The sequence below is a fragment of the Chelonoidis abingdonii genome, chromosome 1 (genome assembly GCF_003597395.2).
Source record: "Chelonoidis abingdonii isolate Lonesome George chromosome 1, CheloAbing_2.0, whole genome shotgun sequence".
Lineage (NCBI taxonomy): Eukaryota > Metazoa > Chordata > Testudines > Testudinidae > Chelonoidis > Chelonoidis abingdonii.
This window is the reverse complement of record NC_133769.1, coordinates 370,673,611-370,697,298: the sequence shown is the minus strand read 5'-3', so window position 1 is coordinate 370,697,298 and position 23,688 is coordinate 370,673,611. Positions and strand designations below refer to the sequence as shown.

Below are 23,688 nucleotides of genomic sequence, written 5' to 3'. Positions count from 1 at the left end.
CCCGAACAAATTATGTCCTTTTCTGTGTCTGACAATTTTGATCTTTACTATAATTTCAACCAGTTTGCCTGGTTCTGAAGTCAGGCTTAGCAGCCTGTAATTACCGGGATCACCTCTGGAGCCCTTTTTAAAAATTGGCGTCACGTTAGCTGTCCTCCCGTCATTTGGTACAGAAGCTGATTTAAATGATAGGTTACAGAGCACAGTCAGTAGTTCTGCAATTTCACATTGGAGTTCCTTCAGAACTCTTGGGTGAAACCATCTGGTCCTGGTGACTAATTAATGTTTAGTTTATCAATTTGTTCCAAAACCTCCTCTAATGACATGTCAATCTGGGACAGTTCTTTAGATTTGTCACCTAAAAAGAATAGCTCAGGTTTGGGAATCTCCCTCACATCCTCAGTGGTGAAGATGACCTGGCCCGTGTCTTTGCAGAGCTCATCTCTTCTCTTCCCCATCCCCACCCTTCCTTCCCGTGGCAAAAGGCAGATAAAACCTCCAGGCTCCTGCTGGCCATAATGTAACCCAGCTGCCTCCTGTCCCCTGGCTACAGTGAGGACAAGAAGGGGTTAAGCCCTAAGGATGCATTTTGCACCATATCCCAGGGAACCTGACTGCAGGGGTTTCAGTGAACCTGGCCAGAGTGGTGGCTCAGTAAGGGAGGTTGCCTAGAGCACCCCAGTAAGTCCAGGGACAGGATCCAGGATGGGAGCCTGGGGGTGAAAAGGGTGCTAAGAACCTGCCGTGGGAGGCTGCTGTGAAACCTGCAGGTTCAAGGCATGAACAGGCTGGAAATTACTTCCTTCTTCCCTCTTGCCACTCCAAAGCTTAGCTGAGGGGCGGAGAGTCTTCCCTGTACCAGCGCAGTGCGGGGCTTTGACACATGCAGATCTCAGCACTTCCTGGCCAGTGCTCTGGGCCGGAGGGTCTTGCACTTTCCCGGCGTAGCGGCCCATCCAGTGGCAGTGGGGGAAGGAAGGAGCCTGCCAGACAGGCTTTTGGTGAGCTGAATGCTCTGACAAAGGGCTGGTTCTCCACACAGCGCTGGGAGCGGGACGTGCTCCACTTGGGATCGAGATGTGAGGGGGCAGTGGGGTTTGGGAGAGTGAAAGGGCAAAGCAGAGAGAGGACAACGAGAGGAGAAGCATGTGAAGGGCTGATAGATGGGTAGCTGATGCGACATGTAACTGGTCACTGCCTGGTGCCTGCTTGCACTCACCCGCCACTGCAGCTCCCAGACTGCAGACGGTGACACTGGGAAATGGGATGGGGGATGGGAGCCCTGCTGTCTGAGAGCCGGCACATAGTGGGGGCTGAGCTGATGGACAAACAGGGGAAGAGGCTGGCCCCATGTGCTGCATCTTTGCCATGTCACTAGCCTTGCATACCCGCCCCCCTCGTCACTCACTGGACACCCCCGCACTCACCGCTGGTAGGCGGGCATCTGGGAAGCAGGGATCCGGCCAGCAGCAGGAGCTGCTAGTATGCATGGGGGGAGATAGGAAATACGGGACAATTTGCCCATTTTTAAGAAAAAGTTGGGACACCTGCAGGAGGGCTTAAATACGAGATTTTAAAAACGGGACGTCTGGTCCCCCTACAGCTGCACTGCTGTTGTGCGTCAGCGGAGATGCTCTGTGCTGGTAGAGAAGAGCTCCCCCCAGCAGTGTAGTTACGACCTCCCCCAGAGGCTGTAGCTATGTCTACACGGGGGCTCAGGCTGGTATATTTATGTCGCTCACAGGTGCAGATTTTTCACACCTATGAGCAAAGTAGCTATCCCAATATAGGTCTGTAGTGCAGACCAGACCTCAACTGAGATTGGCTTCACATATTTAGGACCAAATCCTGAAACAACTTGTAACTTTACTCAGGTATTTTCATAAAAGTCAATGGGAGTTCCTTGTGAATGAGTTTACTTGTGTGCTTGAGTGTTGGTCGGGTCAAGGCCTGAGAGCCAGTAGGATCCAGCAGGAGGATTATGAAGGAAAGCGGTTCTGCTGTCATCCTGTTACTAACTGGGAGTGACTCCGCAGTAGTGAGTGTGTCTGAGTTGGTGTAAGTGCCAGAAGAACCAGTCGTGTGGCAACTTTAATTCATTTTCACAGTCACCGCTTGAGCCCTGAGAGCAACTCCAGTTAATGTGCAGAGGAGAGATTCTGCTGTGGACAGCAACACCAGGCGCGTGTGCCCTGCTTCACCTGGGGCCAGAACCATCCGAACCATCTTCCCTCTTCTGGAATGGAGATGTTATGTCAGAAGGGCAGTACGTAACTTATTGTGGGTTACTGGTGTGGTAAAATGTTTGGTTGTGAATGAGTGTGTTCTCGTTTTGTCCTTTCCTAACTCTGCACAGACAGCTGGCACAGCAGACCTCGAGCGAACCACCCAATGACCACAAGACCCGTTAAGGTACAAAGGCACTCAGCCAAGTTTATTGTTGATAAAGCATGGTACTAGTATCCTGCAGACTCCACTGGACAATTAATACATGTGTGCCCATTAGAATGAACCAGCTCACTGAACACTGGGACTTTCCGTTCCTCCTTAGGCTAGACAGAGACACTCCCTTTGAGACTCCATTTCATACATTAATACAAACAAGTTACATACTGACCCTCTAACATAGTTAATTGACACCCTCTGGCGTAGCTGGTTACCACCCATCACGTTGTACATCTCTATCCATCACACTCTCATCCTGACCATATCTTTAGGATGGGTCACCGTGTTCCTCTCATCTTTAGGGATCGTGTTGGTATGGAGATGTTCTGGTACCACCCATCCGGAATGAGTTTACCTTAGTGCTCTGTGCCCAGCACCTCTTAGAAATGTGTGGTTTTCAAATATCAGCCCTGTGCTTGCCAGATTCTGTGAGCAGGGCTCGCCTCTAGCTTACAGCCTAATTTTGCTTTATATCAACAAGGCTTCTATTACTTTAGCCAAGGCCTCACACCTCATACTAGACTTCTGACACAAGGGCTTTTGTCTCAGGTTCTCTTCCTACTACAGTTCCGCAGCACGAATGTGTTTCTGGATTTATGGTCCCACACGACAGGCAGCTGTTACACAATGAAGTTTTTGATGGTATCTGTGATTCTGTCAACAAATGCATTCCAGTCTTAGCTGACACTGAGATTCTCAATGATTTTCTCTTTTGCTGTTAGTTCCTGGAAACTGAATAGAAGATCCATGTGATGGTATATGATGCCAGCTGACAATCACAGCTTTTTTAACCCTGTAACTTTTATTCTGACCGGCATCCCGGGTACGGAGGAGTCTCATTTCTGGATCGCCATCCCGTTCTGTCTGATGTACGTTGTGACACTCTTTGGGAACTCTCTTCTAATATTTATCGTACTAACAGAACAAAGCCTCCATGAGCCCATGTATCTATTCGTGTCCATGCTGGCCACTGTTGATCTGCTGTTATCTACCACTACTGTGCCCAAGATGCTGGCTGTATTCTGGTTTAGAGCGGGGGAAATTTCTTTTGCTGCCTGCCTGACACAGATGTTCTTCATCCATGTCAGTTTTATTGCCGAGTCGGCCATCCTACTGGCCATGGCGTTTGATCGGTACATTGCCATCTGCAACCCCCTGAGATACACTGCTGTGCTAACCAAGTCTGTAATTGGGAAGATGGGGCTGGCAGTTGTCACAAGAAGTTTTTGTATCATTTTCCCTCTCACCTTTCTTGTGAAGCAGCTGAAGTTCTGCAGAACCAACCACTTGCCTGACACGTATTGTAAGCATATGATCATAGCCCAGATGGCCTGCAACGACATCACAGTCCATGTCTGGTATGGCGTAGCCATGGCTATTTTAGTAATTGGTTTGGATGCTGTGCTCATTGCTGTATCTTATGGGCTGATCCTCAGGGCTGTTTTCTGGCTCCCCTCCAAGGACGCCCGGCTCAAGGCTCTCCGCACCTGCAGCTCCCACCTCTGTGTCATGCTGCTGTTCTACACACCAGCCTTTTACTCCTATTTTGTACAACGATTTGGGCACATCATCTCAGGTTATATTCTTAACCCACTGACCAACCTCTATGTGCTCATTCCCCCCATGTTAAACCCCATCATTTATGGGGTGACAACAAAAGAGATCCTGAAACGGGTGATCCATGTGTTTCATCGGTGGTGCAGGAGAAGCTCCCTGCTGAGCTAAAGGAGTGAACAGAAAATGCTTTTGGAATTGGAAGTTAAAGCCAGGTTTTCACTGGAACTATAAACGTGTTTTTACTATGTACTTACACTGTGTAAGCTTGAAAGCTGGTCTCTCTCGTCAACAGAAGTTGGTCCAATGAAAGACATTTCCTCCCTCACTTTGTTTCCCTAATATCCTGCAACTTACATGGCTACAAGAGCACTGCGCACTGCCAGAAAAGGCAGCCAGACCGAGTGAGTCTTGTTCTAAGTTGAAAGGAAACAGCAAAACATGGAAGAACAAATGTAAAAATCACCATGAGAGAGAGAGAGAGCACAGTGTGTGTATCTCCTCTGTGACTAGCTGCATCTGAACTGGACTTTTTTCCGGATCATTAAGTAATGCAGCAGTCAAGGGGCCATACCATGGGCAAGTGGGAAGTGCACTGGGCTGCACACTGAGATAAAGGGGTGCTAGTGTTGTTTCTGTCACTGATCTGCTGTGTCACCTTGGGTTAGTTTCTTTCCTCCTCAGATTCCTAAACCATTCTCAGGATGACAGCTCTGCTGGCTTAAGTCCTCCATTCTGCAGCCAAGGCCTTTGTCCCAAGGACTTTGTGTTTGGCTGCCTTACGGCACATTTTGCATGGATGGGCCTGGCTTCCCCAGGCTGATCTTGCTCTCTTCCCTACACTCATGACTTTGTGAGAGTGGCTGGGTGGGAGAGAGGTCAGGGGTGCTGTGGCCTGGTGCACCGGGCGAGGGACTCATTTACACATGGTCTCTGGTCCCCCTGACTGTTGGAGAGTGAGAGGGAGAATAGAACGGATGTGTGTGATTAGCTGTTTCCTACCCTGTGCTAAAGGAATGTTTTGCTGCTGAGGAGAACCTGCTGACTCCTCCTGGGGCTTGGAGGCTTGTTTGACCTTCTGCTAACATCACACAACATCCAGCAGAAATGCTGTGGGAATCTATTTTCATTTTATTCCACCTTCCATTTCTGCAGCTGTTGAGAAGAAATGTCTCATAAGAACCTGAGAACAGTATATACTGGGTCAGGGCAAAGCTCCGCAGCGGCCAGTGCCAGGTGCTTCAGGGGGTGAACAGAACAGGACAATCATCAAGTGATCCATCCCTCTTGGTCTATCCTGGCTTCCAGTGGTCAGAGGTTTTGGGACAGCAGCACCATTGGCTTGCATCCCTGACCAGCTTGGCTTATAACCGTTGATGGACCTATCCTCCATTTACTTATCTCATTCTTTTTTAATCTTCTGGCCATCACAACACCCCCGGCAATGATTTCCACAGGTTAGCTGTGTTCCATGAAAAAATATGTCCTCTTGTTTGAATTAAATCTGCTGCCTATTATTTCGTCACGTAACCCTTGGTTTTTGCATTATGTGAAAAAGTAAATAAACTTTCTCTATTCACTTTCTCCGCACCGGTCATGATTTTATAGACCTCTGTTGTATCCCCCCTTAGTAGTCTCTTTTCTAAGCTGAACGGTCGAAGCCATTTTAGTCTCTCCTCATATGGTGTCATAAACAGATGGTTAAGGGTTAATGTCTCTTTTACCCGTAAAGGGTTTAGAAGCTCAGTGAACCTGGCTGACACCTGACCAGAGGACCAATGGGGGGACAAGATACTTTCAAATCTTGGTGGAGGGAAGTCTTTCTTTGTGCTGTTTGTTTTGTTCGTTGTTCGCTCTTGGGGCTTAGAGGGACCAGACGTGCACCCCAGGTTTCTCCAATCTTTCTGAAACAGTCTCTCATGTTCAAAATAGTAAGTACTAGCTAGAAAAGGCGGATTAGTCTTATGTTTGTTTTTTTAACTTGTCAATGTGTATTTTGCTGGAAGGATTTTTACCTCTGTTTGCTGTAACTTGAATCTCAGGCTGGGGTGGGGGAAGTCCCTCTAGTCTATATGAGCTGAATACTCTGTAAACATTTTCCAACCTGATTTTACAGAGATAATTTTTACTTTTTTTTCTTTAATTAAAAGCTTTCTTTTATAAGAACCTGATTGATTTTTTTCCTTGTTTAAGACCCAAGGGCATTGGGTCTGAACTCACCAGGGATTAGTGGGGGGAAAAGAGGAGGGGGGGAAGGTTAATTCCTCTCTGTTTTAAGATCTAAGTAGTTTGGATCAGTGTAGCCTCTCAGGGTAAACCAGGGAGGGGAAAGTCTGGGAGGGGGAAAGGAAGGGGGGATGGTTTATTTCTCCTTGTTTTAAGACCCAAGGGATTTGGGTCTTGGGTTCACCAGGGAAGATTTTGGGGGAACAGAAAGTGTGTCAAACACTATATTTTGGCTGGTGGCAGCGCTATCAGATCTAAGCTAGGAATTAAGCTTAGAAGGGTACATGCAGGTCCCCACTTTTTGGATGCTAAAGTTCAAAGTGGGGAAAAATACCTTCACAAAGCCATTCTATACCCTTCATCATTTTTGTTGCCCTTCTCTGAAACTTTTCAAGTTACACTATATCCTTTTTGAGATGTGGCTACTAGAACTGGACATACTACTCAAGGTGTGGACGTACCATGGATTTATACACTGGCAACATGACATTTTCTCTCCATTTCATAATGGTTCTTAACAGTCTGTTAGCGTTTTTGACCACTGCTGTGCCGAGAGCAGAAGGTATCAGAGAACTGTCCACGGTGACTCTACAATCTCATTGTTGAGTGGCAATAGCTAATTTAGACCCCGTCCTTATATATGTGTAGTTAGGATGGTTTATTCCAGTGTACATTATTTTCCACTTATCAATGCTGAATTTCATCGGCCATTTCATTGCTTAGTCATCCAGTTTTGAGAGATTCCTCTGTAACTGTTCAGTCAGCTTTAGATTTAACTATCTTGAATAATTTTGTATCCTCTCCAAACTTTGCCACTTCCCTGTTCACTCCCTTTTCTGTACCATTAAGGAATGTGTTGAACAGCACTGGTCACAGAACAGATCCTTGGGGGAGCCCATTGAGTACCTCACTCCATTGTGAAAATGGACCATTTATTCCCCTTTGTTTCCTACATTTTAACCAATTACTGAACCACGAGGAGGCCTTCCATCTTATCTCATGACAGCTTACTTTGCCTAAGAGCCTTCGGGGAGGGACCTTGTCAAGGCTTTCTGAAAGTCCAAGTGCACTATAGCTACACAATCAGTGTTCTCCACATTCTTGTTGATGCCCTAAAGAATTCCAGTAGCTTGGTGAGGCATGATTTCCCTGGCCAATACGTGTGTTAACTCTTCCCCGACATATTAATAGATTCATAGATTCTAGGACTGGAAGGGACCTCGAGAGGTCATCGAGTCCAGGCCCCTGCCCTCATGGCAGGACCAAATACTGTCTAGACCATCCTTGATAGATATTTATCTAACCTACCCTTAAATATCTCCAGAGATGGAGATTCCACAACCTCCCTAAGCAATTTATTCCAGTGTTTAACCACCCTGACAGTTAGGAACTTTTTCCTAATGTCCAGCCTAAATCTCCCTTGCTGCAGTTTAAGCCCATTGCTTCTTGTTCTATCATTAGAGGCTAAGGTTGAACAAGTTTTCTCCCTCCTCCTGATGACACCCTTTTAGATACCTGAAAATTGCTATCTGCTATCTGATATTGTGTTTATCTTTTGAAGCCATTGGAGATACTTGCTGCTAGCAGTCGCAGATAGGCCATACGCCATTGTAGGCAATCTCATTATACCATCCCCTCCATCAATTTATCAAGCTCACTTTGCAGATAAGGAAATTCCTGGGGGCAGAGTTGGCTTGAGGGGGGTGATAGGCTGGGATGGGGGGATCCCATCTGGGGGCTGCCCAGTGTGCAAGTGGGGAGCCAGGCTGGGGAGTGGAGGCAGGATGGGGGCAGGTCTCATAGAATCATAGAATATTAGGGTTTGAAGAGATAGACCTCAGGAGGTCATCTAGTCCAATCCCTAATTCCCTACACTCGTGGCTTTGTGGGAGTGGCTGGGTGGGAGAGAGGTCAGGGGTGCTGTGGCCTGGTGCACTGGGCGAGGGACTCATTTACACATGGTCTCTGGTCCCTCCGACTGTGAGAGAGAGAAAGGGAGAACAGAACGGGTGTGTGTGATTAGCTGTCAGCTACCTGAAGAGAGTACCAAAGAGGATGGATCTAGACTGTTTTCAGTGGTGGCAGATGATAGAACAAGGAGCAATAGTCTCAAGTTGCAGTGGGGGAGGTCTAGGTGGGATATTAGGAAACACCGGGATGGTTTAGTTGGTACTGCTTTGAGCAGGGGTTTGGACTAACACTATTTCACTAGGAAGGAGGTGAAGCACTGGAATGGACTTTTAAAAACTCTAAAGATGTAGATTCCACCACCTCCAATTTGTCTAGGTCACTCTGGACCCTATCCCTACCGTCCAGCATATCTACCTCTCTCCCCCACTTTAGTGTCATCTGCAAACTTGCTGAGAGTGCAATTCATCCCACTATCCAGATCATTAATGAAGCAGCAGAGAATCCTGTGGCACCTTATAGACTAACAGACGTTTTGGAGCATGAGCTTTCGTGGGTGAATACCCACTTCGTCAAATGCAGGTATTCACCCACCAAGGGCGAGAAGAATCTGACCAGGGGAACTGGCCCATTGCTGGCTTCACATCCCCATTATTCACCGATTCACTAATTCCAAGGCCGGAAGTGCTCATCCAGTCTGATCCCCTGCATCTCACAGGCTGGAGACCTGCTCCCAAATAATTCCCAGCGCCGAAATTTTAGAAAAACATCCCGCCTTGATTGAACAATGGTCAGTGATAGAGAATGCACCACAACCCTTAGAAATTGTTCCAATGGTTATTTCCTCTCGTTGTTCAAAATCTCCACGTTATTCCCAGTCTGAATGTGTTCAACTTCCACTTCTAGCATTGGATTGTGTGAGACCTTTCTCTGCCAGGGAGAAGAGCCTGTTGTTATATGTGTGTGCCCTATGTAGGTATTTACACACTGTGATCAGACTTAACTTTCTCTTTGTTAAACTAAACCGATTGGGCTCTTTGAGCCTATCACTGTCAGGCAGGGTTTCTAATCTTTTAAACATTCTCATGGCTCTTCTTTGGGCCCTCTCCAATGGATCAGCATCTTTCTTGGGTCTGTCCATTTTGGGGAGCAGGGAGGCAGGGGCTGCCAATGCCGTTGCTGCTCACAAAGATGCCATCGGTGATGTTACAGTCGGCCCAGACCGGGGGACAGTGAGGTGAACAGACCAGGGGGCAGTGAGGTGAAGCACGGGGGGCAAGAGGGAGCTGGTGCCTTCGGAGTAGAGAGGTGGGAGCTGGTATGAATGATTTGGGCCTGGATTCTTGCATTACGCAGGGCAGGGGGTGGTCAGTTCCCTTCTCCTGCTTCCCCCCATCCGTGGATCTGTTGCAGGCACCGGATGTGCCCAAGGCAAGCAACAGAGGTAGTCCGTGCCTGGAGTGCTTCAGCACCAGTAAACACACCGAGATGGAGAAGCAAGCAAAGTTTATTTGGGATCCCAAAGCGGTGCTGGGAGACTTGGCACGCCTCAAATCCAGCACGTTTTAATACAAACAGGTTACCTTTTTTATACTTTACTTCTAGCTAAGCCGTCCCTTTTTCCTCCCTCCCCTTTTCCCCCTTTGTAGCAGTTACATTAATCAGCGTCATTAAACTGTTAAACAAAGCTGGCGACTACATGTCTAGTTCATTAGGCCCACTCCTTTGAACTACTATCTTGTCCTGTCGAGAGGTGTTTTATTTCACTCCCTTGTGGCAGAAGTATGCAGGCCTCATTATTTTTGCTCTGTACCAGTTTGAGCTGCATCGCAACTGATAAAGGCTGATGCACCTGGCCTTTCCCATATGCCAGCCTCTGAGGTCGATTAAAGTTTAAACATGGGAGGACTCTTGTTCACTAAAGGCCTGAAACAGGGAGACTCTATATTCTTATTGCCTTTCATTTTTCGAAGTTACCCAGGTTTATGCTTAGTGACACCAACAGATCTATGATCACAGCAGCAAAAACAATACTAAAAATTTCACCACAGTGAAGCAAACCCAGCCCCCCTCACACTCCAGCTCTCCTCAGCCCTCCCTGAGCCTCCCTAAGCATGGCTGACAACGGAGAGAACATTACCGTCTGCTCTGACGTTATTGACATAATGTATAAGTCCCTGTTGCGCCCACTGTTATATATTTGTAGAAAATATTGTATTAAGGTTGTCGTGTAAGGGATCCATGGAGAGGTTAGGATTTCCTGGTTATGATTATGCTGTCTATATGTGTGTATCATTTGTATAGTTGAAGTTATGAATACTTTTTCTATACTGTCTTTAGTTCAAACTTATGCTGTGCTTCTGGGTGACAGCCCAGAAAAGTTGATGTAAGCTCTGCCTAGCCTGCTTGATGGCCCATTGAGGACCATCAGCTACACAACTGACCCATTGAGAGAAGGCTGATACCCCTTGTGACTCAGCAGCGTGTGCAGGGACTTCTCCATGTAACTCCAGACTCCATTTTGCTGTAATTTTCCACCGGAAGAACAAAGAGGTTCTTACACCCGGAAAAGACTATAAAAGGCTGATGCTTCATCTCCATCTGGTCTTCAATCCTGCTTCTTACCTCTGGAGGGACTTTGCTACAAATGGAAGCTCTACACAAACGACTGATGACCCATCAGAGACTTGATTTCAACCGGCACTTTACTCCATCACTGCTACAAACCTGAACTAAGACCATTGCCATCACTGTATGTAATTGATTCCATTTAACCAATTCTAGCTCTCATCTCTAGCTTTTTTCTTTTATGAATAAACCTTTAGGATGTTTAAATTTCTTAAAGTATTGGCAACAAGAGATTGTGGGTAGGGGATCTGAGTTGTATATTGACCTGGTTCTGGGCCTGGTCCTTTGGATCGGAAGAGACCTTTTTTACTTTTACTGGGCGGTTTTGGTTTTCATAACCAATTTGTCCCGCATAACGAGTGGCACTGAGCTGGGAGACTGGGAAACTGGGTAGTGTCGAAGGGAGATTGTCTTGTGGGAGCTTTTGGTGAGGCCAGTAGGGGTGAAGGAACCAAAGGTCCTCTCTGTTGGCTGGTTTGGTTTGCCGATAGAGCTGGAAAATCCCCCGGCCTTGGGCCGTAAACTGTCCTGCTTTAAGCAATTTGTCCAACAAATTGGCACTCTCGTGCGTCCCACCAGACACCAGCATTGTTACACCTGTCGCCGTCATCATCGGCGCCAACACTCGTGCACATTCATCTGATCATGGGTTGAAAACCCACATGGTGAAGGAGGGTTTTGATTGGGAGCCAGGAGCCCTGCACTCCCGCTCTGCAGTCAAGTCGTTACTCTCAGCCAGCGCTGTAAAACAGAAGGTTTATTTGTCAAGGAACAGAATGTAGAACAGAGCTTGTTAGCACAGAATCAGTGATCTTTCAGCAAAGAGTCCATCTTGAGGAGACCCTGGGCCGGACGCACCCAGATCCCTCTCTCCAAGGCCCCACAACAGACTGCCAGATCTCACCGGCCAAACCTCCCATGTACACGGTCCTCCTCCCCCTGCCTTGTCTTCCTTTCCCAGGTAAAATGTCCAACCTGTAGTTGATCCTGCTTGGGTCTCAGGTGCATGAAAGCACCAGCATTGCATATGATTGCAGGCAGTGAAGCCACCTCACCTAAGGCCCCAAGGGCCCGCAAAAAAGTCACACACCTTATTCCACCACCTAGGCATTGGGGCCGCACTCAGAAGAAACCGAAGGGGCAAACAGTATATCATGCAAATTGTTAATAGACCAAATTGAGCTCGCATACAACATAATAAGGAGGAACAAACCCACTTTTCACAGATTGCACTAGTGCCGAAGGGCCATATAGACTAGATCTTTCAAGACCTGTGCCCTGACTACCGATCAGATAATGGAGGAGAGGCAAACAGGTGCCCATGGCGCCTTCTCTACCTGGCCCCCTTTACTGTCGCTGCCAAATCAAGTGCGCGGAAGAAGAGAATTTTTCTGACTCAGCCCCTCACGACAGATGCAATCAGCAACTCTGACAGGCCCAGAAAATCTTAATGGGCAGAGCAGCGGAGGTAAGGGCAGGTCCTCCTACCCTGGCTCTGAGGGCTTCCAGAGGCAGCACATGTCTGGCCACAGCGGGGGTGCCAGGAGGCTCCCTGCGTCTCCTCACCCCAAGTGCCAGCCGCCACACATACCATTGGCAGGAAACTGTGGCCAATGGATCTGCAGTGGTGGCTCCTTTAGACTGGGGACAGGCAGGCACTATGCAGATGGCTCCTGGCTGTTGCCCTGCCTAGGAGCCAGAGAGAATGCAGACGCATGCAGGAGAGCCATTGAGGTAAGCGCTGCCTGCACCCCAAAACTTGTCCTGCACCCCAGCCCCTTACCTCACCCAGAGACCCCTGCATACTATCAATCCCTCCCCTGGCCCCTCGCCGGAGATACTCCTGCACCCTCAGCATGGAGCCCCTCACCTCCGGCTGCACCTCAACCCCTGAGAGTGAGCAAGGTGGAGGAGAAAGGAGAGTAGGAGGTGGCAGGATGGAAGGAGCATGGGGGCAGACCTTGGAGAAGGGAGGGGGCAAAGCAAAGGGTGTTCAATTCTGCTGCAGTCGGGGAAAGTTGCATCCCTATCCACCACTCCTCTTTGGATGCTGAGCTTGTGTCATCCAGGGTCTGGTTTTTCACAGCTGCTGAGCACTCGCCTCTCCAGTGGCAGAGAGTGGAAACTGTGAGAGCTCAGCACCTCTTGAAATCTTGGCTGAGGTGTGTCCCAGGTTGGGGGCTCCCAAATCAGCAGCTCCCTTTTGGAAAGTTCCAGCTCCATTTGTCGTTAAACATCAATTCTCACAGAACATAGGAACTGCAGTAGGTCAATCTTGCACCTTGGTAGAGGAACATGGGCACCACCAGACTGGATGAGAGCCAGGTTCATCGAGCCCAGTAGCCTGTTTCCAGCAGCGGCCAGAACCAGATGCTTCAGAAGAAGCTGTGAGAATCTCTCATGAGGGGATATGGGATAATCTTCCCCTCACACCCTCCATCCCATCCTTATCTCTAACAGAGATTGGCTTAAACCCCAAGCCATGGGGGTCACTCATCCTTCCAAAATGTGTGTGGTCATTAACTCTGGTAACTCTTCTCTCCCGGCGCCTGGTTCCTTTTAAATCACTGCCGGAGCCTGGGCAGTGGAGGCCAGGGAGAGCAGGTAGGCTGACTGGGGGAGGCCTCTTCTGGGGCCCGGAGTCTGTCCACGTACCGGTAAGAATTTATTATTATTTTCACCCCTGTAGACAGAGCAATTCTGTCTGTTGGAATGTTCCTTCATTTACCTCCAAGTGGTGTTGATTGTCTGCAGTTGTGTCTGAGGGTTTTCCATTGATAATCTTGGGATGGAGCAAGGCTGGAGAACTGAGCCTGGCATAACATCCCTGACTAACCAGGATGGAGTGTCGATGCCCTCATGGAATGGCCATCACCTAGACATACTGCCAAGTCCATGAAGCTCAGTGTCAGTGTCAGTATCAATATGTTATTCCTTAACTATTACCCAGACATGCCTTTGGCAATGGTTATGAAGCTTGAGAAGTTACAAGCTTTCTGCACACACCTTACATGCTACTCTTTATGGGTCAATATTCCATAAGATTTTGTGTGGTGTAGTGAGTTTGTTAGGCCTGAGATGAGAGCTGTTTGCAAAGAACAGGGAACTCTTTGCCAGGGCTTCAGTGTTACAAGGACCTTTCTAAATAACGTACAAAAGGACAAATGATCAGATCAAACAAGTGAGAGGAGGAAAGGGTTAATTCTCTGCTGCTCTTCAACACCTGAGCCAGTCACAGAGGCAGGTTCCTGGGGCTCTGTGCTGGCTCTGAGTCCCTGCTGAGATTCCCAGGGCAGCAGTATAAATATCCCTGTACCTCAGCCACGGTCAGTGCAGATTCCCTGCCACCTGCAGCTCCCCGACCCGCTCACAGGCAGAGATTCCCCCTCCCCAGCTGGGGCCGGAGCCTGGTGAGTCGTTTGCATGGAATGAATCTGTGAAGGGGTGAATGGAAACATGAAACCTAGTTGAGCTGGGGTTGACTAGAATGGGGGTGCGTAACTCTGACTGCAGGGTCAGGACGGGAGCCAGGGCTCTGAGATACGCTCCTGTGACTGCACTGAGGTTGGGTGTTGGGAAGAGGTCGCCGAGTTACCCTGATCCATTCCAATGGACGTCACTGGGGGTCTTGCTGTTGAACTCAGTGGGCTCTGGACTGGGACATTCTAGGTTAATGTGACTGTTCAGAGTAAAACTACTGAGGCCCTGTAATATTCTAAACCTCAAATCCCAAGGCCTTCACTCAGGCAACACTTCCATTAACACAATAAGGACCCCAGGACTGGGTCTCTTCCAGCTGGCAGAAATCAGCTGGTTTCAAGGAGCTTAGCTGTGAATGTCCGAACTGTAGAACCCAGGGGCAGCTTATATACCGATGTCCCACATACTTAGGGTGACCTCATCTCTCTATGCTGAATGCAGGACACCTGGTAAAACTGCTCGTATTCAAGGGAGCTCCCTGGCAATCAATCAGAACTATGCAGTGCAAATGTTCAAATTATCAAGCTGACTGAGCCCCTGTTAAAAAAATTACGACATAGTTGTTTTCTTTGTAACTACCTTCTTCTCTTTAAGGCTTTAGAGTTCACACAAGGAGGGGTGACATACATACCCTACCCCCCACACACACATTCCTGTATACCTCTCCCATGGGGTGTGGGGTGGTGGCCAACTAACTGACCTGAGCCTCCCTGTCTGGCATCCTCTGCCCTCAATGCCTGGCTGGGACCCTGGGACGGACTCGCGTCTCCTGGTACCTCACTCCGTGTCTTCCTCAGGCAACATGTGCAGGGGACATGCAAGGTCATATATCCGCTCAGATTTCAGCCAGGGTTCAAACCAGAATATGAGAGTTTCTTCCAACCGCAGAGGAGAAGGAGTAGGGGAAGGGATAAAGACATAAGAACAGCCATACTGGGTCAGAAACAAAGGTCCATCCAGCCCAGTATCCTGTCTTCCAACAGTGGCCGATGCCAGGTGCCCCAGAAGGAATGAACAGAACAGATAATCATCAAGTGATCCATCCCCTGTCACCCATTCCCAGCTTCTGGAAAACAGAGTTTAGGGGCACCATCCCTGTCTATCCTGGCTGATAAATAACCACTGATGGACCTATCCTCCATCAACAGATCCAGTTCTTTTTATAACCCTTTTATAGTCTTTGCCTTCACAACTGCTCTGGCAAAGAGTTCTGCAGGTTGACTGTGGCTTGTGCAAAGAAATACTTTTTGTTTTTTTTAAACTTGCTGCTTATTAATTTCATTTAGTATCCCCTATTTCTTGAGTTATGAGAATGAGTAAATATCACTTCCTTATTTACTTTCTCCACAGCAGTCATGATTTTATAGACCTCGATCATATCCCCCCATCGTCATTTTCTTTCCAAGCTGAAAAGTCCCAGTCTTATCAATCTCTCCTCCTACGGAAGCCGTTCCATACCCCTAATCATTTTGTTGCTTTTTTCTACACCTTTCTCAATTCCAATATATCATTTTTTGAGATGGGATGACCACATCTGCACATAGTATTCAAGATGTGGGCGTACCATGAATTTATATAGAAACAATGTTATATTTTCTATTTTATTATCTTTCCCTTTCTTAATGATTCCCAAGATTCATTAAATAAACAGAATGGAGCATAAGCACTGCCAAATTGAGTGTAAAAATGTAATAAGAAAAGCCAAAAAGGAGTTTGAAGAACAGCCAACCAAAAATGTTTTTTAAGTGCATCAGAAGCAGGAATCCTGCTAAACCACCAGCGGGGCCCATGGATGATCAAGATACAAAGGGAGTGCTTAAAGAGGATAAAGTCATTGTGGAGAAACTAAATGAATTCTTTGCTTCAGTCTCCATGGCTGAGGATGTTAGGGAGATTCCCAAACCTAACCCATCCTTTTCTAGATGACAAATCAGAGGTATTGTCACAGATTGAAGTGTCACTAGAGGAGGTTTTGGAATGAATTGATAACCTTAACAGTAACAAGTCACCGGGACCAGATGGCATTCACCCAAGAGTTCTGAAAGAACTCAAATGTGAAATTGCAGAACTAATAACGATGGTTTGTAATCCGTCCTCTAAAGCAGTTTCGGTACCCAATGACTGGAAGATAGCTAATGTACCGCCAATATTTAAAAAGGGCTCTAGAGGTGATCCTGGCAATTACGGACGGTAAGTCTAACATCTAGTACCAGGGAAATTAGTTAACAATAGTAAAGAATAAAATTGTCAGACACATAGAAAAATATCAACTGTTGAGCAATATCAACATGATTTTCTGTAAAGGAAATCGTGTCTTACTAATCTATTAGAGTCTTGAAGGGGTCAAAGACATTATGTGACAGGGGATCCAGTGGACGTTATGTAGTTAGATTTCCAGGGAAAGCTTTGACAAACCGGGTCCCTCACCAAAGCTCTACTGTAAATTAATTTGTCTGACTTAAAAGAGGGAACATCCGTTTCATGGCACCTGAGAACTAGTTAAAAAGACAGGGAACAAAGGATAGGAATAAATGGTAAATTTTAAGAATGGAGAGGGGTAACTAGTGGTGTTCCCAAGGTCATCCGAAACCAATCCTATTCAACTTCATAAATGATCTGGAGAAAGGGTAAAGAGTGAGTGGCAAAGTCTGCAGATGTACTAAATGCTCAAGATAGTTAAGACCAAAGCAGACTGTGAAAAACTTCCAAAAGATCTCACAAAATAAATGATTAGGCAACAAAAAGGGAAATGACAATTTAATGGGATAAATGTAAAGTAATGCACTTTGAAAATATCCAACTCTACATACAATATGATGGGGGTAATTTAGCTACAACTAATCAGGAAGAGATCTTGGGTCATTGGGATAGTCTCTGAAGATGTCCCCGTGTGCAGAGCAGTCAAAAAAGCAAACAGGATGTTAGAATCATTAAAAAAGGGATAGGAATAAACAGACTATCTTATTGCCCTTATTATAAATCCATGGTTACCCCCACATCTTGAATACTGTGTACAGATGTGGTCTTCTCTGAAAAAAGAATACTGGCATTTGAAAAAGTTCATAAAAGGCAACTAAAATGATAGGGTTTGGAATGAGTCCCATATGAGGAGAGATTAAAGAGCTAGGATTTTCAGCTTGGAAAAGAGAGACTAAGGGGATAGGATAGATTATATAAAATCATTAGTGTTGGGGAGGAGTGACAAGAAAAATTATTTACTTGTTCCCATAATACAAGAACGAGGAGTCACCAATGAAATTAATGGGCAGCAGGATTTAAAACAATAAGAAGTCTTTCTTCAGCAGCGCACAGTAAGCTTGTGGAACTCTTGCCTGAGGAGGTTGTGAAGCTGGGACTATAACCCCTTTAAAAGAGAACTGGATAAATTACGAGGTTAAGTCATTAATGGCTATTAGCCAGGATGGGTAAGGAAGGATGTCCCTAGCCTCTGTTGTCAGAGGGTGGAGATGTGATGCGGAGAGAGATCACTCAATCAAAATTTAAACCTTTGTTAAAAGTTTTTTTCCCCCACCTTTTCCTTTTTTCCTTGTGGCAACCTGGCATTGGCCACTGTCAGTAGACAGGATACTGGGCTAGATGGACCTTTGGTCTGACCCAGTATGGCCATTCTTATGTTCTTATGTATTCTGTTAGGTTTTTTTTGGCTGCTGTTGCACATTGAGTGGATGTTTTCAGAGAACTACCCACAATGATCCAAAATCTCTTTCTTGAGTTGTAACAGCTAACATAGACCCCATCCCTTTATAGGTATAGTTGAGATTATGTTTTCCAATACGCATTACTTTGCATTTATCAACACTGAATTTCTTCTGCCATTTTCTTCTCCAGTTGCCCAGTTTTGAGAGATCCTTTTGTAGCTCTTCACAGTCTGCCTGGCATTTAACTATCTTGAGTAGCAGTGTATCATCTGCAGATTTTGCCTCCTCACTGTTACCCCTTTCCCCAAATCATGTATGAATATGTTAAATAGGACTGGTCCCTGTACAGACCCGTGGGGAAACCACTGTTGACCTCTCACCTTTCTGAAAACTGACCATTTATTCCTGCCCTTTGTTTCCTATCTTTTAACCAGTTACAGATCCATGAGAGGACCTTCCCTCCTATCCCATGACAGCTTACTTTGCTGAAGAGCCTTTAGTGAGGGACCTTGTCAAAGGCTTTCTGAAAACATAAGTGCACTATATCCACTGGATCCCCTTTCTCCTCATGCTTGTTGAGCCTCTCAAATAATTCTAGCAGATTGGTGAGGCATGATTTCCCTTTAGAAAAAACATGTGGACTCTTCCCAACAAATTATATCCATCTATACCTCTGACAATATGGTTCTTTACTATTGTTTCGACCACTTTTCCCGGTCCTGAAGTCAGGCTTACTGGCCTGTAATTGCCAGTATCACCCTTGGAGCCCTTGCCAGTGCTGTGCGGCGCTTTGGCACATGCAGGTCTCAGCAACTCCAGGCCAGTGCCCCACGCCAGAGGGTCTTGGGCTTTCCTGAGGCACTGGCCCAGCCAGAGGCAATGGGGGAAGGAAGGAGCTTGTCAGCCAGGCTGCTAATGAGCTGAGTGCTCTGTGAGGGGCTGGTTCCCCGCACAGCACTGAGAGTGGGATGTGCCCCACTAGGGGTCAGGATCTGGGGGAGCAGAGGAGTGTGCGGGAGTGAAGGGGCAAAGCAGGGAGAGGACAGCCAGAGGGGGAACATGTAAAGGGCTGATGGGTGGGCAGCAGAGGTGACAGCTCGGCTAGGCTTAAAATGCTGTGGTGCCTTAGTGGAGACACTCTGCGTTGATGGGGGAGAGCTCCCTGGCAGCGTAGTTAATCCTCCTCCCCGCGAGGCTGTAGCTATGTCTACACAAGGGTCAGGTTGGTGTATCTATGTCTCTCACAGGTGTGGATTTTTCACAACCCTGAGCAACGTGGTTATCCAAATATATGTCTGTAGTGCAGACCAGTCCTTAAATGAGATTGTCCCACATATTTAGGAGCAAATCTTGAAAAAACTTGTAACTTTACTCAGGTGACTATTTGCATAAAACTCAGCGTGAGCTGCTCGTGAATGAGTTTACTTATGTGCTTGAGTGTTGGTCGGGTCAAGGCCTCAGAGCCTGAAGTATCCAACAGGAGGACTGTGAATGAAAGTGGTTCTGCTCTCACACCGTTATAAAATGCGAGTGACTCCTCAGTTGTGAGTGTGAAAAGTGGGTAGGTGCCTGAAAAACCAGTCATGTGGCTTCATTACCTCACACTCACATCACTGCTTGAGACGTGAGAGCGACTATAGCAAACGTGGAGGAGAGATTCTGCTGTGGACAGCAACACCTGCTTCACCTGGGGCCAGAACCATCCAAGTCATCACCTCTCTTTTGGAACGGAGACATTACATCAGAGGGGCAGTACGTAACTTGTCGTGCGTCATCAGTGCGTAAAATGTGCGTCATTAATGGGTAAAATGTTTGTCTATGTCCTTTCCCAGCTCTGCACAGACAGTTGACACAGCAGACCTGAAGCGAACCACCCAGTGACCAGAAGATCTGTTATGGTACGAAGGCACCCAACTAGGTTGATTGTCGATGAAGCACAGTACTAGTATCCCGCAGACTCTATCGGACCACGAATACATGTATGCCCATTAGAATGGAGCAGCTCAGTGAACAGTGGGACTTTCTGTTTCTCCCTAGGTTAGACATAGGAACTCCCTTTGAGGCTCCATTTCATACACCAATACAAACAAGTTCTATAACATAGTTAATTCACACCCTCTGACACAGCTGGGTTCCACCCAACACCTTGTACATCTCTACCCGTCACACTCTCATCCTGACCTTATCTTTAGACCCAAATGTTCTTCATCCGTGTCAGTTTTATGGCCAAGTCAGCCATCCTGCTGGACATGGCGCTTGATCAGTACGTTGCCATCTGTGACCCCCTGAGATACACTGCTGTGCTAACCAAGTCTGTGATCAGGAAGATGTGGCTGGCAGTTGTCACAAGAAGTTTCTCTTTCATTTTCCCCATCATCTTTCTTCTGAAGCAGTTGAAGTTCTGCAGAACCAACCGCCTGCCTCACACCTATTGTGACATGGCCATAGCCTGGCTGGCCTGCGACGACATCGCTGTCAATTTCTGGTATGGTATAGCTATGGCTATTTTAGTAATTGGTTTGGATGCTGTGCTCATTGCTGTATCTTATGGGCTGATCCTGAGGGCCGTCTTCCGGCTCCCCTCCAAGGACGCCCGGCTCAAGGCTCTCCGCACCTGCGGATCCCACCTCTGTGTCATGCTGATGTTCTACACACCAGCCTTTTGCTCCTCTTTTTCACACCAATTTGGGCACATCATCGCAGGTTATATTCTTAACCCACTGACCAACCTCAGTGTGCTCATTCGCCCCATGTTAAACCCCATCGTTTATGGGGTGACAACAAAAGAGATCCTGAAACGGGTGATCAATGTGTTTCATTGGAGGTGCAGGAGAAGCTCCCTGCTGAGCTAAAGGAGTCAACAGAAAATGCTTTGGGACTTCGAAATTATACCCAGGTTTTCATTGGACCTATAGGGTTGTTTAATTATGTACTTACACTGTGTACTCTGGAAAGCTGGTCTCTCTCAGCAACAGAAGTTGGTCCAGTGAAAGACATCTCCTCCCCCATTTGTCTATTTAATATCGTGGGACTGACATGGCTACAACAGCCCAGCGCCCTGCCACAGAAGACAGCCAGACCAAGTGACTCTTGTTCTAAGTTGAAGGGAAATAGCAAAACACAAAAGAAAAAAGGTAAAAATCACCCCGACCTGGAGTCTTAATGGCAAAAGAAAACAACAGCCAAGGGGGCCATACCAAAGGCCAGTGGGAAGTGCACTGGGCTGCATGTTGGGAGACAGGGACTCTAGTGTTGGTTCTGCCACCAACCTGCTGTGTCACCTTCGGTTAGTGTCTTTCCTCCTCAAACACCTAAACCATTCTCAGGGTCACAGATCTGCGGGTCTCAGTCCCCCATTCCACAGCCAAGGCCTGCGTCCTACGGAACTTGTGTTTGGCTGCCTTATGGCATATTTTGCATAGATGGGCCTGGCTTTCCCAGGCTGATCTTGCTCTCTTCCCTACACTCGGGGCTTTGTGGAGGTGGCAGGGTCGGAGAGAGGTCAGGGGGTTCTGTGGCCAAGTGCACTGGGTGAAGGGCTCATTTACACATGCTCTCCCGTACCCCCGTCTGTGGGAAAGAGAGAGGGGTAACAGAATTTGTGCTATTTGCTGTTTCTTACCCTCCGCTAAAAGAATATTTTGCAACTGAGGATAACACACTGAAGCCTCCTGGGGCTAGCAACTTGTTTAACCTTCTACTAAGGTCACATAACATCCAGCAAAATACTCTGGGAATCTTTGTTTTATTCCCACCTTCCATTCCTGCAACTGTTGAGAAGAAATGTCTCATAAGAACATGAGAATGGTATATACTGGGTCAGGGCAAAGCTCCAGCTAGCCTAGTGTCCCATTTTCCGACAGTGGCCAGTGCCGGGTGATTTGCGGAGGTGAACAGAATAGGACAGTCATCAAGTGACCCATCCCCTCTCATCCCATCCTCGTTTCTGGCAGTCAGAGGTTTTGGGACACCAGCAGCAAGGGCTTGCATCCACAATCATCTTGGCTTATAGCCATTGATGGACTTAATGTCCATTAACTTATCTAATTCTTTTTCAATACTTTGGCTATCCCAACATCCCCTGGCAATGGGTTCCACAGGTTAGCTCAGTGTTTCATGAAAATATACTTTCTCTTCTTTGTATTAAATCCACTGCCTATTAATTTCATCAGGTAACCCCTGGTTTTTGCATTGTGTGTATAAATAAATAACATTTCTCTACAGAAGCCCCCTGAGTTATGCAAACCCAGCTCACGTAAATTTGCACTTGTGGAAAAAGTTTCGTGAACTAGAAATAGTTCATATATATGTGGAAAGTGAAGGCCAAAGTGGTCCCAGTGGTGGTAGGAGCACTTGGGGCTGTGACTCCTAAGCTGGGTGAGTGGCTCCAACAGATCCCAGGAACAACATCAGAGCTCTCTGTCCAGAAGAGTGCAGTGCTAGGAACAGCTAAGATACTGCGCAGAACCCTCAATCTCCCAGGACTCTGGTAGAGGACCTGAGGTTGAGGAAGACACATACCACCCATAGGGGTGAGAGGGGAATTTTTTTTATATATAAATATATTTATTGGTGTAATGGCTGGGTATATGTTTCTGACTTATGCAAAATTTGAGTTACGCAAGACGTTCTGGAACGGAACACTTGCGTAAGTTGAGGAGCATCTGTATTCACTTTCTCCACATCTGTCATGATTTTATAGACCTCTGTCATATCCCCCTTTAGTTGTCTTTTTTCTAAGCTGCACAGTCCAAGTCTTTTTAGTCTCTCCTCATATGGAAGTCATTCTATACCCTTTATCATCTTTGTTGCCCTTCTCTGAAACTTTTCAAGTTACTATATCATTTTTGAGATGGGGTACCAGGACTGGACACACTATTGAAGGTGTGGGTGTATCATGGATTTATGTAGTGGCAATATGATATTTTCTATCCATTTCCTAATGGTTCTTAACAATCTATTAGTCTTTTTGACCACTGCTGTGCATAGAGCAGAAATTTTCAGAGAACTGTCCATGGTGATGCTACGATTTCTTTATTGAGTGGTAACAACTACTTTAGACTTCTTCCTTATATGTGTGTAGATAGGATTATATATTTCAGTGTGCATCATTTTTCACTTATCACTGCTGAATTTAATTGGCCATTTCTTTGCCCAGTGAGATCCCTCTGTAACTTTTCTCAGTCAACTTTGGATTTAACTATCTTGAATAATTTTGTATCCTCTCCAAATTTTGCCACTTCACTGTTCACTCCCTTTTCCAGATCATTAAGGAATGTGTTGAACAGCACTGGTCCCAGTACAGGATCCTTGGGGGACCCCACTGTTTACCTCACTCCACCATTTATTCCTACCCTTTGTTTTCTATATTTCTATATAGATATTCCAGCATATCTATCTCTCGTCTCAAGGCCACAAGGAGGCCTTCCGTCTTATCCATTGACAGCTTGCTTTAACTAAGAGCCTTTGGTGAAAGTCCAAGTGCACTATAGCTACTGGATCAGCCTTCTCCACATTCTTGTAGATGCCCGAAAGAATTCTAGTAGCTTCGTGAGGCATGATTTCCCTTTACAAAAACTGTGTTAACTCTTCCCAGCCTATTGTGTTTATCTTTTAAAGCCATTGGAGATATTTGCTGCTAGTAATCACACATGGGCCATAAGCCATCTTAGAAAATTACATTATACCATCCCCTCTGTAAACTTATACAGCTGATTTTGAAGATGAGAAAATTTCTGGGTGCAGAGTGACCTTGAGGGGGGCTGATAGCTCAGGATGGGGGAGATCC

General features: G+C 46.7%; 2 protein-coding genes across 2 annotated transcripts; both read left to right on the top strand.

The window, feature by feature from the left end:
* Positions 1-3,204: 3,204 nt before the first annotated feature.
* On the top strand, positions 3,205-4,170 carry LOC116830535 (olfactory receptor 52B2-like). Its single transcript, XM_032790080.1, has one exon. The coding sequence runs from the start codon at positions 3,205-3,207 to the stop codon at positions 4,168-4,170; it is 966 nt and encodes a 321-aa protein (XP_032645971.1).
* Positions 4,171-16,318: 12,148 nt separating this feature from the next.
* On the top strand, positions 16,319-20,752 carry LOC116830536 (olfactory receptor 52B2-like). The gene is made up of 2 exons (XM_032790081.1): positions 16,319-16,351; positions 20,093-20,752. The coding sequence occupies exons 1-2, from the start codon at positions 16,319-16,321 to the stop codon at positions 20,750-20,752; spliced, it is 693 nt and encodes a 230-aa protein (XP_032645972.1).
* Positions 20,753-23,688: the final 2,936 nt, after the last annotated feature.

What these genes read in the sequence shown, in the direction of transcription:
- LOC116830535 (XM_032790080.1), top strand. Translation starts at nt 3,205, where the DNA reads ATGATGCCAGCTGACAATCACAGCTTTTTTAACCCTGTAACTTTTATT.
- LOC116830536 (XM_032790081.1), top strand. Translation starts at nt 16,319, where the DNA reads ATGGTTTGTAATCCGTCCTCTAAAGCAGTTTCG. An exon ending in CGTCCTCTAAAGCAGTTTCG is followed by an intron (nt 16,352 to 20,092) that starts GTACCCAATGAC and finishes CCTTATCTTTAG; the next exon opens with ACCCAAATGTTCTTCATCCG.